The sequence below is a fragment of the Ogataea parapolymorpha genome, chromosome III (assembly GCF_000187245.1).
Source record: "Ogataea parapolymorpha DL-1 chromosome III, whole genome shotgun sequence".
In the NCBI taxonomy this organism is placed as follows: domain Eukaryota; kingdom Fungi; phylum Ascomycota; class Pichiomycetes; order Pichiales; family Pichiaceae; genus Ogataea; species Ogataea parapolymorpha.
The window spans coordinates 235,405-251,034 of record NC_027864.1 but is presented as its reverse complement, the minus strand read 5'-3'; the positions used below and the strand labels follow the sequence as shown (position 1 = coordinate 251,034).

The following is a 15,630-nucleotide window of genomic DNA, read 5'->3' as shown; positions in this document are numbered from 1 at the left end:
TGCACCGGGTACACGTTATTGGAGGGGAGCGTTTTTGGAGGGAAAACCACCACAGCAGCAGACTCTCCCTCAAAAAAACCACTCCTTGCATGATTTCTTAACAATGGTGATCAGTCTTGTCACCTCATACTTCTTTTCGGGAACGTTCTGTGCATTAGCAGGAGCTTGCGATGGAGAGCAGACCAACCGCTCGGTAACTTTCACTTTGCTGCCATCCGTGAACGTGGCGATCTTGTCGTTGCTGTCATAGGATTGCAATTGCGAGTCCAGCTTGTAAGTTGCACCTGCCACAGCAGCAGATCGACAGAATCCTTGGGAAAGTTCTCCGGGTCCTCCGAACTTGGAGTACAGCACGGGGAAGGTGCCGTAAACGTCAAATGACGTTAGATACCTCCTAATTCTGGAGATACCTTCTATAGTGAGAATATTAGGTGTAGGAGACAACCCTAGTGTATAACATAGTTCGTTAATCTGCGCAGGTGTCAACTTGTATTTTTCCTTGATGAATTCAGTGAATGGTATTGATTTATAGTGTTCCAGTTCCTTGGCAATTTGAGCGCTCTCTGACTCTAAGACAAACTTCATAAATTTCATCAGTTGTCTCTTGGTTGCCAGCGACAACGACTGGTCTGTGAAGATCTCCTCCTTTGAGGAGGACATCTTTCCGAAAGAGTCGTTCTCGAAAGTATGGAAGTTGCTAATGGACTGGAACTCGAGGTATCTGTACACTCTAGACTTGATGAGCAAAGAAAGTAGATCGGACTTGACAAACATGATGCGTGGAGTCAGGTCAATGCTGTAGTCTCTGCTGTTCAATTGATCGGGACGCGGAATGTAGAGGAGCGCTTTGGAGAAGCCCTGGAAGCCCGGAGTGTTGAGGTTGACATTTGCACACCAGGCCTTGATCTGCTCGATCGTGAGGGTGGACGAGGTATCGCCATAATAAGGGTTGGAGTCGACATGCAGGACGTTGGACCCCTGCCAAGCGAGCGCCGCAGCCAAAATAGACTCGACGAGCCCTGTTCCGCAAATCAGCACGTCGCACTGGTCCGGGATTGTTGGAAGCACGGGGTCCTCGATCCCAGCTAGATGTGGGATCACAGACGGCCGTCTTCCTGTTTGCACCGACGGTCTGCGCTCGGCCATCGATGGACGTCTCTCAGCCATCGAAGGTTTTCTTGACGATTCAACGGTGGCGGACATAGCAGATAATAACGGGCACCTTTAACGACTAACAGAGGTACCAAAAGCCGGAATGGGCAACGACGTGAAACTGGTGATTGCTATTGTAGAAACTTGGAAACGTTTGGGACAAGGTGGTGCTCGAGATTAAAATAATAGGGCCTTTGTTTGCGAGAATGTCCACTTTGTTTTTTTTTAACTCATTCTCCAGGCCGAGACAAAAGGTAAAAAATTTTCGTGTGTAGGGTTGTCGCGCGAAAAAGCGATTTGGGCATGGATATTTCATTAGGGAAAAATCGGTATCCAATTTGGTCGAGTTTCTAAATTCAGAGAGATAATGGTAAATAGTATGCATGGTGCCGCGTTTTATCTATTGTTGTTTTTGATATAGCAGCAATCAGACAAGACAATCGGTGAACAAATTTCTCGCACGAGCCAGTAACGGAGTCCACGGATTGGTTCGCATTACTGAGTTAGGCACAAATGCTGCAGCTCCCGAAACTATTTAAAAGTCTTGCAAGTAGCAACACCCAATAACCCAAGTATTTCAATTCTCTCGTATGAAGTTCACTGCTCTGCTGTCCTTCGCTTTTGCTGGAGTGAGCTGTGCCTATTCCACGGCCTCCACTTCCTCTTTCTATCCCGTCAAAACCGCCGGCCTCAATGAGACCATCTACGACGAGCTGGAGACGTACCAGCCAAAGGTTTTGATTGTCAACATGTTTGACTACGAGGCCGAACCTTTCCAGGAGGAGTTCGACCTTGTGCATAACGTGACAATTCCTGGATTGTCGCCGATCTACCCGGAAGTCCATTGCAACCACAATTATTCTATCTGTGAGGTCATCACCGGTGAGGGTGAAATTAATGCGGCCTCCACCATGACCGCCCTGGCTCTGAACCCGCTGTTTGACCTGGCAGAGACTTACTTCCTGATTGCCGGTATTGCCGGAATCTCTCCACTACAGGGTACACTCGGAGACGTGACATTTGCTCGGTTTGCGGTCCAGATCTTGGAGTACGAAGTCGATGCTCGTCAGATGCCTTCCAACTGGAGCACCGGCTATTTCTCGTACGGCACCACCAACTCCACACAATACCCAACCGAGTGGTACGGAACCGAGATCTTTGAGGTTAACGAGGCCCTGAGAGACCGTGCTTTGGAATTGGCCCAGAAAACGGCTCTGTTCAATGGAACCGCCGGAAACTCTGAGTTCAGAGCTCTTTACGATTACGCACCAGCCAACAGAACTCCTAAAGCTATTGCTTGTGATACCCTGACTTCTGATACCTACTGGTTTGGATCAGACTTCGACGAAGCTTTCAGCAACTACACCGACCTTATCACTAACGGAACTGCCACCTACTGCACCACGCAGCAGGAGGACAATGCCACCCTGGAGGCCCTTATGAGAGCTGCTCAGTACGGCTTGGTCGATTTCAGCAGAATTGTCATCATGAGATCTGCATCAGACTTTACCTACGCCAACTACTACGACAACGAGACCACCTACTTCTTCACCGAAGTGTCTCAGGGTGGCAGTAAGGTTGCAGTCCAGAACTTGGTGGTTGCAGGAAAGCCTTTCATCGAGGACGTCATTTCTGATTGGGATACCTACAAAAACGGCACTGTCTACGCTCCAGACAACTATCTAGGTGACGTCTTTGGAACCTTGGAGGAGACCACCTACAGAGAGTGGGGAACTGACAGCGAGTAGAGGAAATTCATTTTTTTTCTTTTTCCGGTTTCCGGTGATTTTTTGTCTTGAAAAATAATAATATATTCAATATATTAGATATATTTAATATCTCACATTTTTAAATGGCTATCCCCATTGCGCAATGGGTAGCCGACGCTCGCGCCAATTTGGCACATGCCGAACAGGTCTGCAATGACGCAAACACGTATTTGACGTCTACGAGCGAGAAACTGCGGCGACGGGACATGAAAATACCCAAGCTGATATACTATCTAGATGCTTTAAAACAACAATTGCGGCTGCTAGAGATTATCCGAGACTCGTTGGTGTTGAACCTGAACGGAGTGATGGAGAGAAGGGCCGCTTTACAAAGCCAGCTGCTCAAAGACGTGGATAAATTGCATCGGACCATAGATACCCTCAAAAACACCGTTGTGGTGTTTGATGGCCAAACAACGCTGTACGAGTATATCAGCGAGTCTGGTGTGGAGGAGCTTTTCAACGGCGTGTCACAGAACTTGAAAGACATCCAGACTCTGATCAAGGGGAACAGAACCGACGCGTTGCTCATAAGACTCACCTCTGATCTGGACCACCTCAGCAACGAACTGAATGCTCTGGATAGCAAATTTCGAGACATGAGGCTGGTGGACACCCAGTCAAGCTCAATTGACCCCATTTCGAAGCTTTTAGAGATCAACACGGAGCTGGAGCACGACATGGTCGCTATTCTGACCAGTTTCAACAACCATTACGACCAGTGTGAGAAGGGAGAGGCAATTCTCAAGGACCCGGCAGTTCCACAGGACGAAAAGGACGAGCTGGTCTCTGTTCTTCAGAACGACGTCGAGGAGCTTCCGGAGGTGCAAAGGTCGTTAACCAGCAATGCAGAGATTATTAAGAAGAATTGCAAAGAGGTGATGAAAATACTGGATATTTTCGAGGATTACTTCCAGCGCGTGGAAACCTACGTTCTCGACATGCAGGAGTACGGCGAGTCGAAGCTGCGGGTGCAACTCAAGGAATTTTCTGATATCAACACCGAGGTGAGCCGGAAACTGGAGATCGCACAGACACACCAGGACGAGCTTGTGCAGTACAATAGCGACTTCCAGCAGTTTGTGCGGTCGTACTACTCGCTCATACTGGAGTTGGACCGTCGCATGCGCGTGAACGAGCACATTTCGTCGGCAATAGATACTTTCAAGAGCACCATAAGCAGCATAGTGGAAAAAGACTACGAGAAGAGGATGGAGTTTCTAGAGCAGCACGGCGACTTCATTCCGCAGAACCTGGTTGATTCGAGCATCATCAACAGCGGTACTCCGCAAATCAGCATCAACTTCGACCAGGAGCCGCTCCCGGCCATATCGAAAGAGGTGGTGCAACTCGCCAAGAAAATGCTAAAATAGATAAAAATAGCTATTTATAAGATTTCTCCAGGTCTGCAAAAAGCGTCTGGAGCTCGTCTATGTCCATGGTTTGCACCTTGCGGTTGTCTCGCGAGCGCACCGCGATTTTTCCACTCTGCACCTCGCGATCGCCCACCAAAATGATGTAGTTGTAGCCCTTCTGAATGGCGTCCTTTGTCCGCAGACCGACGGTTTCGGCCCGTGAGTCAACGTCCACATAGTAGTTGACGTCTCGCAAAGAACAAGCAACATCCAGGTCCTGCTGACCACCTAATTTTTCCTGGATCCCGCGGGAGTACTCCAGATGTGTCTCGTTGACAGGAATAATCACCGCCTGTCGAGGAGACAGCCAAAACGGCCATTTGCCCTCGTACTCGTCCATTAGCAGCGCCATAAACCGTTCCACAGACCCAAACACGGCCCGGTGCACCATGATCGGCGTTTCCGGCCCGTGCTCGCCCTGATACTCAAGCTGGAACCGCTGCGGCAGCTGGAAGTCCAGTTGCACGGTGGCAGCCTGGTGTTCCTTCCCTGTGCGGTCTGTGACAAGCACGTCGATTTTGGGACCATAAAAAGCACCGTCCTTGTCGCGGATAGCCCAGTTTTCCGGTCCAGCGTGCCTATCGAGAGCCTTTTGCAGCTCGTTCTCGGCCTCCTCCCATTCCTCCACCGTGCCAATATGCGTTTCCGGTCTCGTCGAAAGCATCATCCGGTACTTTTGAAAGCCAAACACGGAGTAGCACAGCCGAATCAGCTGCAACGTCTTGCCGATCTCGGCGCCCACCTGCGACTTGGAGCAGAAAATATGGCCATCGTCCTGGTGGAACCGTCTTACTCTGGTTAGACCCGTGAGCGCTCCGCTAGGCTCGTTTCTGTGCAGGCTGGACCAATCAGACAGCCTGATGGGCAGCTCGTGGTGGGAGCGGGCAAAACGTCCAAATATCACACAGTGGCCCGGACAGTTCATGGGCTTGAGTCCGTACACCGCCTCGAGTTTGTTGGAGCTAGAATTGCTTTCGACGCGGAACATGTCCTCCGCGTAGTTGTCCCAGTGGCCAGAGGTCTCCCAGAGATCTTTTTTGTACATAAGCGGCGAGATAACCTCGGTGAAACCGTGCTTTTCCTGCTGAATTTTCATGAACTGCACGAGTCTGTTAAATATCCTGGTGCCGTGCGGGAGGAAAAACACAGAACCGGGCGAGCTGGCATCGATCATGTACAACTGCTGTTTTGTCGCGATGGCAAGGTTCGACACCGACGTCGACGACGCAGTGGACACTAATCGTCGGAACATGGTGAAAATCAGGAAAAAATTATATACAGGTCCGGAAATACAATTATGTGCTACACTAGTCACCCTTGGAGGCCTCGGCGTCCTCCTTGCGCTTTCTGGCCAGCTCGGCGCGTCTCTGGCGCTCCTTCATCTCTTCGTCGCGGCGCTCGAGCTCCTCGATCCAAAGCCGCTCCCTCATCCGGGCCTTCTCGATAGCAAGCTCCTGCTCCGTCTTGCCCTCTCTGAAAGTCTTGTCAAAGTAGATCGACCCTGCCAGCAAAGCCACAATGGTCAGGCCTTGCAGGCCCACACGCCATCTGAACCACTTCTGTGCGCTCCTGGCGTTGCCTGTACGGACGCCTTTGGCGGCCATTGCAACAGCAACGCACGTCCCCAAACACCCCAGCGGCACAAGCGGCTGCTGTTTGGAGCGGTAGATGATCTTCTCGAAGGGAGTCATGCTGAAGTTAGACTAATGGACGAATACTTACTCTTCGAGCGGCAAGTCTGCCGACGACGGATAATTCTGAGAGGCCATAATATAATTAAAAATATTTATTTTGGCTTCCTCTATAAATAATACATGGTCTTTGCATCTGCCCCTACATCCTGCCCCGTCCCGTGTAGCTGTAGTCCTTCGGGCTCACTACCAGACCCTTGCCCTTGACAGCACCCCGGTATATCGTTTCGATAATGTCGATCAGCTCCTGCTTGTCGCCAACCATAAAATTGAGCTTGTTGTTGTTTCCCGTGCCAAAGTCGCACATCATGTGCTTGTTGCGGTAGAAAAACATCACCGTCATCGGATCGTACAACTCGTACATCTCGTTGAAGTCCGGGACCTCGTCAATGTCGCATAGATACACCACCGCGAACTGGCTCACCTTGGCAGAAATGCTGTACAGCATCTCGTCCATCAGCATGCACTCGCGGTCGGCGTCGCGTCCAAAACGGATTACCACAAGCCGGTCATCCTCGGACAAGATGGCCTGGTCGACGTGCCAGCCCGTGCGCAGATGCGGAAGAAATACACTGCCCATGAGGTAAACTTTTATTTAGGAGCACACCCCAAACCGGAGGCTCCAAATTAATCTGGAAATATTTATCTGTCATTACTTCGCCTTCAAAAATGTCCGGCGCCCAGGCTTACGACCCATACAACCCGTTCAATGACGACGCGCAAAAGGAACAGAACACGCAGCCGTCGAACCAGAACCTGCACAATTTGCAGAACACGCTCCAGGAAACGGCCGGAATCATGAGAAACAACATTGAGGCCATCAACCAGAGAGGAGAGGTGCTGGAGGATATCGACACCCGTGCAAACGACCTCAGCACAAACGCAAAACTGTTCAACAGATCTGCCAACCAGGTCAGAAAAGACATGTGGAAAAAGAACCTCAAGCTCAAGCTGTGTCTTGCTCTTGTGATTGTCATTCTCCTGGTGGTCATCATTGTGCCTATCGCCATCCATTTCAGTAATTAGACTATTTAACACGCCTCTAACACGTTACTTCTATCTACTCCGTGGCAGCCTCCTGCGCAGTGGCGTTCCGCGTCACCAGCTCGATGATCCGCTTGATCACAGGGATGTTCAGCCACGCAGGAACGTACGCTTCGACCCGGTGGAACGGACGCAGCTCCACGTCTCTGAATGGGTCGTTGAAGCGGCCCTCCGGGTTCAACGGCTCGAAGAAATCGGTCGCGCCCTCGGACGTGTCGCTCTTCACCTTCTCGGCCAGGTACGTCGTCACAGCAGGGCCAATCGGAACCTCGTAGTCGGCCACAGCATACTGCGCTATCAGCTTCTGCACCTGCACGGGCTTCAGCGAGTGGCAGATTTCGAATATTATGTCGATGTCCTCCGGCGAGTTCTTCCGCAGTTGTAGGAGTTTGGAAACCTGCAGCAGGTGCGACAGATACGTCGACCCGTCCGGAATCTGGTGGCCGTTGCACCACTCCTCCAGACGCGTCACGTTGTAGTTCAGCTGGAGACCACGCTTCCATGACAGAAAGTTCCGTCTCATTATCAGGTCGTTGAAACAGACAGCGTCCACAAACTTCAACAGCTCGATCAGAACCTCGTTCATCACGCGAGGCTCTATGAAATAGGCCTTCATCGCCCAGTACACGTTGTTGAAGAACGTCAAAATGTCATCCATCTTGTACTGCTGATTGTTCTGGAACATCTTGCTCAAAAACGGCGACGACTCCGGAGCAAGGAACCCAGGCAGAGCCTGTGCCAGAACCACAGCAGAAATGCACTTCTTCTCAAGGTCCTTCTGCAACTTCTTCATCCACATGTTGTAGATGTTGTACGACAACGATTCGAAATCTTCTCTCACAACTGCAACCAGTTTCAAGTACTCGTCGTACTCCGAGTCGCTCATGTCTTTGCTGATGGAGTCGTTAGCCAGAATGGTGGACTGCGCATAGGCAACAAACGAATACAGCTCGTGGGTGTTGGTCAGCCAGAAGGCACCATGCTTGATCACGTCGTCGTCCTTCAATCCGCTCACAATGCTCTGTATCACGCCCAGGACTTCGCCCAGGAACGCCTCACTCTCAGAAGTGAGACCAAGCCGCCACATATCGCTCAGAATAATGATGATGATCCGTGCTGGGAAAAGAACCTCTTTGCGGGTGAGCTCAGAGGCCACGGCAGCAGACGGCAGTCTAACACCCTTCAGCAAACCATCGACTGTTTCTTTGTGCAAAGCCTGCGAATTGCGCAGCAAAGACCACAGCTCGCTGTTGATGGCTTCAAGATCCATATCGTCTTTATTCGAGGTCGTGGTCACGATCGACGCTGGACGAGGTTCGTAGTTGCCGTTACTCTTGTGGTTTAAGCCTGGAGAGCCTGGAGTGCCTCTGGCACGTGACTTACCAAGGGCAGGAGCACCGACGGAAATCTGGTTCTGCAACTCCAATAGTTCTTGTTTTAGTTGCAAGATTGAACTATTCAGATCGCCGTTCTCTTTCTGTGACTCGTCAAGCGCTTTCTGAGCGGCCTTGAGTTGTTCAACGTTCTCTTCGAGCTCTTTCTTCAACTGTGCCTGCTGCTGCGTAAGCTCGTCGACTTTCTGGCGTGCCGCTTCGTAATCCTGCTTGTATTTCTCCAACTCTGCATTCAAGGCACTCAAGCTTTCTGTGTGTTTCGAAACTGTAGAATCGTACTTTTGGTTGAATTCTAGCTCTCTCGACTTGAACTCGGCGTGCTGTTTCTGGGAATCGGAAACCTGCGACCTGAGAATCTCGATCTCGCTCATTAATTTCGAGTTATCGTCGATCTTGGAGGTCAACGACTGCGTCAGCTCTATGACCTTGTTTTCAAGACTGTATTGCACTTCTTGCAGCTTGTTAACGGACTTTGCCTCAGCTCTTAGGTGCAAATACTCCTTACGAGCAACTTGGCGACGGAAACAGCTTTGAGCAAAGACCACAGCCCACAGTGTTTTCTTGTAGTGATTTCTGGCCGCTCTTCCTCTGAGGGCAGATTGGATCAAGGTAGCCGCATCTTTTTGTAGCGACTCTCTCAATTTGCTTCTATAGAGATGGCCTCTCAAAATAGCCTGTAACGACACAAGCGACGCTCTAGAAGAATTGTATCTGGACCGCACAAAATAACCTCTAATAAGAGATTGGATCTTGATAGAAGCATCATTCTCCATCTCCTTTCTGATTCGTTGTCGGGCCAAAAATCCTCTAGCAAGAGATTGTGTCCGCAGTAGCGATCTACGCACTTGGGAATATTCCTTGCGCTGGTGGTGGCCCTTCAAATGCTTCTGGATTGTCACGGCAGACTGCTTGATCTTGTTTGATCTGTACTTCTCCAATAAAGCAAGAATACCTGCTTTGAAAAATATCTTGGTCTTTCCTGTCTGGTATTTGCGCTCATCATCAATGGTATTTTTCAGGATCTTTTTGGTAAGCTCGATGGCTTCCTCTTCAGAGCCAGAGCCACGCAAATAGTTCTCCTTCTCACTGGACGGCAAAAGAATTGAATAGTATCTGGCAAAATCCGGATAGGTTGCCTTGGATGGGAATCCTGCGCACGAGATCTTGATGGTCTCCAAAACACCACAGGCACGTAATTGAGACAGAACCATCAATGGGTCAAATTCCCACGCCTTCTTCTCCTCATTTGGCTTGATACATCTGATGTAGTGAACATTAGTCGAGTTGATTGTGTTCATAAGCTCAATCAAAGACGACTTGAAAATAGAACCGAGCGTTGGCTTTTTGACAGCTTTCTTGCCAGGCTTAGCAGCAGCAGCAGCAGCAGCTTGCTCGGCAGCAAGTTTTTCGGCTTGTTTGTCGACTGTTGCCAAAACCTCGGCCAACAAACCGTTCTTTGTGGCTTTCAAAACTTCCAGCTGCCCTTCAGAAACAGTATCCCTATTTTTCTCAATAAATCCTTCTGAATCATAGGTGACGTCCAGAGCATAGTGACTAACGATGAACTTGTTATTTCCGAACCTGGGCTTCTTGAAAGATTGGTCATAAGGAGATTTGGTGAGAGACTGATACATTTTCTCAATCCATGACTGGTCGCTTCCAGAAGGCAGTCTCGATTCTTCGTCCAGCAACGACAATATACCAAGTCTGTTTTCGATCACATCAATACACGGCTGGTTATCGGAAAACTCGATGAATGACCACTCAATCTCCTCCTTGACGTACTCTTCTTGTTCGAGCTTGAAAACGTGTTGAGTGAACTCCTGTTGCAGTTTTTCGTTGGCATAGTTGATACAGAACTGCTCAAAAGAGTTCTTATCGAAGTGCTCGAAACCATAAATATCCAGAACACCAATGAATGATTTCACTTTGCTCTTCAGTTCTGGCGGACAAAGATCAGAATTGATGTAGTCGACAAGCCAGTCGAAAAGAGACGAGTAAATATATTTAGCGACCGAGTCTCTTGCCACCGTGGCCTGCTGGTGATTCAAGTTAGACACAATTTTCTCTGATCTGGTGGTAATCTGTTTCCTGACAATCCATTTCGCAAACCCAGCAGCATCGATTCCAAGCAACTCGCAGGCCTTGACGAGGTTCGGCTCGTCTGGCGATAAAATTGCGTCATTTCTCGTCTTTGTGATCTCAATGTTTCCGATGTGCAGCAGAGCAGACAAAATCTTGAAAACCTCGTGCATTCTCTCCTGAGTGATACCGACCAAGGCAAGCGAATCACAAGTCTCTTTGAACTCTTTGGCATCATCTACACCGGCAATACGTGGCATTTTGCCCTGGTTCAAGTAGAAAAAGTCTTCCACGGATGAAAGTCCAAATTCTTTCTTGGAAGCCTCGTCCAGACCTTCCACCATCTGGTAGAAGATATGGTAGTTTCTCTCGGTAGCCGGCTGGAAAACCAGACGCGAGCGCTCTAGCAGGTAAGTTCTGATGCTGGCGCCGATGATGACAACGTTCTGGTCAAATAGGATCTCGAGATACTTGCCAAATCTGGACGAGTTGTCGTTTCTTGTAGTCTTGGCATTACCAAAGGCCTCCATGATAGGATTCGTGGCCAGGATCTGTTTTTCTGTGTCCGACATGTCGTGGTTGTTGTGGTCAGAGTCGACAGACGCAAAATACCGCATGATGTATTTGGCAGACACGGTTTTTCCCGCCCCCGATTCTCCAGAGACAACGATCGACTGGTTCTGACCATCCGTTTTCATGCAACGATACGCGTCCTCTGCGATGGCAAACAGATGGGGTTCCTCTTCGCCCCTCGTTTTGGACGCGTATCGCTGAATTCTGTGAGGCGAATACAGTTCGTCGTTGCGCTGGAAAGGGTTGATCGCGATCAGCACGATACCAGAGTATGTATAGATGCTGAACTGGGCATATCTGAGCTTGATGGCATTAAGAACAGATGGCTCGTTCAGATGTGACAGCTCGGTCAGGTCCTCCACGGTCTCTACCTGGTTTCTCAGCAGTGGGAGTTGTGTATTGTTTTCATTCAGATTATCTGTCTCGATGGTGACTTTTTTTGCGCCGTCTTCACTCACGAGATCGATCGCAAACTTGCCGTCCTTCTTGTTGACGGCCGTGACTTCCACGCCCAGCCATCCCACCTTGTCGTCTGGGATCCAGCAGCGGCTAAAGGTTAGCGATATGGGTCGGTCTGGTACTTACGTTCCGGGCTCAAAATGGGTCTCCATGGTGTTCTCTTGGTAGTTGCCAGAGCTCGGGGACTTTTTTCCAATTGGCAGGGCCGGGTTGTGCTGGTTTTACTAATCGGCGTACTGGCTATTACCAACAAAGGAAAATAAATGTGTTTTAAAGTTGGCGATATTTTGATTTAAAACGCGACCGTCTGCCATTTTGCAGTACCGGTGACTAAAAATTAAATACATTCTATATTCACTATACAATGCCTCCGCGTCCCCAGATCGTCGTCGACCGCCCCGGCTTCGTGTCTGCCGGGTCGCAGCAGTCGGTGCCGTCGGTACCGTCGCTGTACGTCACGCCCAGCAACACGAGCCACAACACGCCGCATAGAAGCATCGACCGCTCCGCCTCGCTCGTCAATATCCAGGGCCCGGACCACCGACATTACCTGTCTGTGCCCAGTGTCTCCGACCAGATCTCGCCCACCAAAGTGTTGGGCCCGACTATCTCGAAAATTGGCCGCAAACGCCGCGCCAGCGTGTGTTTGCAGGTGCGGTCCAAGTTCGAGGAGCTCGAGTCGCTCGTGGCAGACAACGTCGACAAGCGGCTTGAGAGCATCGAGACAGAAAATATGAACCTGCTGAAGGAGCTGGACTTCCGCACGCAGGATCTGGAGCTGCTGAACAGACATCTAGAGGAAAATTTGGACAATCTGACGGGCTTTTTGAACGTGCTGGGGGCCAAGGAGCAGGAGATCGACCAGCTGTGCACGAGCGACATATTCAGCAACCTGAATGATCTCAATTCGCGGCTGGACGTGGTCAAGCGCGAATTGGGCGTCAGCAAAGCGAAATTGGACAATTTCGACGCAGACCTCCGCGTTGTCGAGGGACAGAAAAAGAGCGAAATCATTGCCCGTGGAGTGCAGCACAACATGCTGCTTCTGGCACTGGTGAGCGTGGTATTCTTGATAATTAGCATATACTGAATGTCACTCTTCTAGATGGCTGTAACAATAATCCATCTCCTGCTCGCTCAAACAGCTAATATACAGACATTTGGACAGCAGTTGCGGGTGTTTCTGGAAATTGTAGATTTTCGAGTACTCGATGTTGCGGAGCATGTTCTTGAGGATACCGCATGAGACGCGGAATTTGTCGATGTTGATCAATTCGTATTCCGCGACGGTCGTGGTCGGCCGCTCACTGTTGACCGTGAGGTCGCTCAAATCCAACGCCAAGAACGGGATGATGCCCTTGGACGCACGGATCTGGCGCAGCTCGGCACGGAAGTTGGCAAAGTTGCGTTCTGGACTGCACAGGTCTTTAAGTTTCTTGAAGAGCAGCAGGTCACCCACGTCCACCGTGTTCCATGTGGTCTTTAGTTTCTTGATGATCGATGAGTTCAGAGCCAGCACAATCTGGTACAGGGTGGAGTAATTCTGCATTTTGAGACAGTTGTTGGCAACGTGTATAAATCGCGATAGCGTGAGCGCACGCAGAGCAACAGACTTGCACAGCAGAATCTCAGAGATGATCCAGTTGGTGGCCAGGTTGAACCGCAGGGTGATCATCCGCAGCCCTGTTTTGGACTGCTCGTCAAACAGCAGTCTGAGCCAAGAGTTGTAGGGCTCCAGAGGTTTGTCCCATTCAAGGTCTATCAGCTCGTGCCAGTCGATTTCGAGCAGAAAGTCCCGCTCGATGAGGGTCAGCTGCTTGGCAATCACGTGCGACTCGTGGCCCAGAATAAACGGAACGTGCGTGCCCTTGTACATGATTTCCTCGACAGATAGTCCAGAGGGAACGGCAAGCGTCCTGCTGGGCGTGTTCGATAAGGATTGGAGCGTGAATTTGGAAACGTGACTAGCAACAGAATGCCGTGCTACCGAGAAACGGTACGGTGTTGGCGCCTTTTGCTCTGTTTTGGTGGCTGCTGGCTGGATAAACAGGTCGCGGACCTTGCGTTCCAGCTTTACCTCGTCCAGGCTCGAGTCCGACTCCTGTGAGTGCTCGTCATTTAGCCCGTAAACCACCTGGGGCTGTGCAGCAGGCTGCTGTCCTCTGAGCTTCAGCAATGCGTGGTTGACTGGGTTGTCGGTGTATTTTTCGTCTGGAATGGCAGCCAGCTCGGCAATGGCGTTCTCGGAGATGCCGGGGTACGGCAGATGGTACGACCCGGACAGTATGATGGAGGCCGTTTCTGTTTCGTACTCAAAATCGTCTTCGTGGGGGAGAGACGTGCCGAAAAAGGGAAGCTCGTAGAGGTAGAGTGTAGGCTGCGAGGTGATCTCGTCTATCCGGGGCATCTCGGGATCTATTTCTTCTGTCTTCTCTTCTCTTTCCTGCTCCTGCTCCTGTTCCCTCAAGTTTGAGAATGACAGTTTCTTTCTTAGCATATGGTGTCCGCTGGACTGTCGCGAGTGACGGGATGAAAGGTCCGAGTCGTAAGACATGTACGATTTGGCCGAGCTCTGGCTCGGCTCTGCTCCTTGCTCCAAGATCCGCTCAACGTCGGCCTCCATCACGGTACCGTCAGCAAACGAAGACCAGTTGATACTCACAGAAGGTGTTCTAAACGAGCCGTTCGAATGGTTGATCGCATTCAAAATCTCTTCTGTGTCGTCCATCGTGCGCTTTTCTTTCCCCTTTGTTGGTGATTGGTCGTAAACTTCAGCGTTGAACAGCTCAGATGAATCACGTGCAGCTGGCGCAGCTGCTGCCTTGGGAACCGGTCGGCGCGTCTGTGCTTGTTCCTGGTAGTAGCCGAACTCGGTAATCACTCTGGAACTGAGCAGGTCGACGTTGTCGGACCCCAACAATGGAATTTCGCTCACCACTGTCTTTGCACGCGTTGTTTCCGGCTTGCTGAATAGATGGAACAATTTTCGTGTTTTGCGCGGGCCGTGTGTGTGTTTCTGGTTTGGCTTAACCAGTTTCTTCAGCGGCGTCGTCGGCGTGATCTTCTCCACTTTGCTCTCTGTAAAAACGTCCACCTTGCCGTTCAAACAAAATCCGTTCTCTTTGTCTTCCAGATCCATCAGCTGGCTCAGCTTGCGCACGCCCTGGATCGGCGTGGCCTTGACGTCGCCCAGAATCTCGTCGTATAGCGGCGACTGGTTTGCGAGACAGTTGAGCGACGCTTTCGGATGCAAAATCGCTGTCTCCTCGGCGTGGGCACCGCTGCCTTCCACCACGGACAAGATCTGCGACCGGCGCACGTTCTTGTCCCTGAGCTGCTGCAAACCCAGCGCGCTCACACGCATATTGCGGGCGTTCTCGTGCGCATTCACCGCATCGGCCAGACCGTCCACCACGTCGCCGGTGTCCCAGTATGCGCTGCACATGCGTGCATACAGCTTCTTCAGGTCGACGATCACCTTCGTGCACAGCGAATCGGGCTCGCCGCGGAACTCGTCCCGCGTGGCGATCTCGTTGAGAGCCCCACAGAGCAGCTGTCTTAGACGTCTATCCTTGACAAAATCGGGGAAATGGTTGAGCAGCCAATGGCGTAACATCACAAATGTGCGCACTAAGATCGCCGAGTAGAATGCCTGCCCCATTGGCGGAGCTTGTGTATTGTCCTCTAAGGGAGAAATGTTGTTGGCCCGTTTGAGGGCCCAGGTGAGCCGGCAAAGCAGCAGTTCGAGCAGCGGCAATGGCTCTATAAACTCCCTATATGACAGAAAGAAGTCGACAAGAAACTGGTAGTCGATCGACCCAGGAGACGTGAGATGGCAAACGGCAGACTCGATGGTGCCCTGGAGCAGCCTTTCGTTCTGGAAATGGGCGATCTCGGACTCGGAGGGCGCCGGAAAGAGCAACGGATGGTCAAAAAGAGGCTCATTCTCTTGGAAATTCTCCACCAACGTGGAAAACATGCTGGCAAAGGATGAGATGGGTTGACGTTATTGTTTTTATTTTGATATTTTTTATTTTGTTTATGTTTTGCG

At 50.6% G+C, this 15,630-nt stretch overlaps 10 protein-coding genes across 10 annotated transcripts; 4 read left to right on the top strand and 6 right to left on the bottom strand.

The window, feature by feature from the left end:
- Window positions 1–69: 69 nt before the first annotated feature.
- Window positions 70–1,203, bottom strand: HPODL_00303 (Rab proteins geranylgeranyltransferase component A; the record flags this gene model as incomplete). Its single annotated transcript, XM_014080248.1, has 1 exon — window positions 70–1,203. One exon carries the CDS (start codon window positions 1,201–1,203, stop codon window positions 70–72), a length of 1,134 nt encoding a protein of 377 aa, XP_013935723.1.
- A 539-nt stretch (window positions 1,204–1,742) lies between these two features.
- On the top strand, window positions 1,743–2,900 carry HPODL_00302 (putative secreted protein; the record flags this gene model as incomplete). The annotated part of the gene is made up of 1 exon (XM_014080247.1): window positions 1,743–2,900. The coding sequence occupies one exon, from the start codon at window positions 1,743–1,745 to the stop codon at window positions 2,898–2,900; it is 1,158 nt and encodes a 385-aa protein (XP_013935722.1).
- A 104-nt stretch (window positions 2,901–3,004) lies between these two features.
- Window positions 3,005–4,294, top strand: HPODL_00301 (Autophagy-related protein 17; the record flags this gene model as incomplete). The annotated part of the gene is made up of 1 exon (XM_014080246.1): window positions 3,005–4,294. One exon carries the CDS (start codon window positions 3,005–3,007, stop codon window positions 4,292–4,294), a length of 1,290 nt encoding a protein of 429 aa, XP_013935721.1.
- A 10-nt stretch (window positions 4,295–4,304) lies between these two features.
- HPODL_00300 (Threonine--tRNA ligase, mitochondrial) lies at window positions 4,305–5,588 on the bottom strand (the record flags this gene model as incomplete). Its single annotated transcript, XM_014080245.1, has 1 exon — window positions 4,305–5,588. One exon carries the CDS (start codon window positions 5,586–5,588, stop codon window positions 4,305–4,307), a length of 1,284 nt encoding a protein of 427 aa, XP_013935720.1.
- A 55-nt stretch (window positions 5,589–5,643) lies between these two features.
- HPODL_00299 (uncharacterized protein) lies at window positions 5,644–6,105 on the bottom strand (the record flags this gene model as incomplete). The annotated part of the gene is made up of 2 exons (XM_014080244.1): window positions 5,644–6,028; window positions 6,059–6,105. 2 exons carry the CDS (start codon window positions 6,103–6,105, stop codon window positions 5,644–5,646), a joined length of 432 nt encoding a protein of 143 aa, XP_013935719.1.
- Window positions 6,106–6,169: 64 nt separating this feature from the next.
- Window positions 6,170–6,607, bottom strand: HPODL_00298 (Spliceosomal protein DIB1; the record flags this gene model as incomplete). The annotated part of the gene is made up of 1 exon (XM_014080243.1): window positions 6,170–6,607. One exon carries the CDS (start codon window positions 6,605–6,607, stop codon window positions 6,170–6,172), a length of 438 nt encoding a protein of 145 aa, XP_013935718.1.
- Window positions 6,608–6,696: 89 nt separating this feature from the next.
- HPODL_00297 (synaptobrevin vamp-like protein) lies at window positions 6,697–7,053 on the top strand (the record flags this gene model as incomplete). The annotated part of the gene is made up of 1 exon (XM_014080242.1): window positions 6,697–7,053. The coding sequence occupies one exon, from the start codon at window positions 6,697–6,699 to the stop codon at window positions 7,051–7,053; it is 357 nt and encodes a 118-aa protein (XP_013935717.1).
- Window positions 7,054–7,087: 34 nt separating this feature from the next.
- HPODL_00296 (Myosin-2) lies at window positions 7,088–11,731 on the bottom strand (the record flags this gene model as incomplete). The annotated part of the gene is made up of 2 exons (XM_014080241.1): window positions 7,088–11,669; window positions 11,706–11,731. The coding sequence occupies 2 exons, from the start codon at window positions 11,729–11,731 to the stop codon at window positions 7,088–7,090; spliced, it is 4,608 nt and encodes a 1,535-aa protein (XP_013935716.1).
- A 212-nt stretch (window positions 11,732–11,943) lies between these two features.
- Window positions 11,944–12,669, top strand: HPODL_00295 (uncharacterized protein; the record flags this gene model as incomplete). Its single annotated transcript, XM_014080240.1, has 1 exon — window positions 11,944–12,669. One exon carries the CDS (start codon window positions 11,944–11,946, stop codon window positions 12,667–12,669), a length of 726 nt encoding a protein of 241 aa, XP_013935715.1.
- Window positions 12,670–12,672: 3 nt separating this feature from the next.
- On the bottom strand, window positions 12,673–15,558 carry HPODL_00294 (Guanine nucleotide exchange factor LTE1; the record flags this gene model as incomplete). Its single annotated transcript, XM_014080239.1, has 1 exon — window positions 12,673–15,558. The coding sequence occupies one exon, from the start codon at window positions 15,556–15,558 to the stop codon at window positions 12,673–12,675; it is 2,886 nt and encodes a 961-aa protein (XP_013935714.1).
- Between the last annotated feature and the right edge of the window lie 72 nt (window positions 15,559–15,630).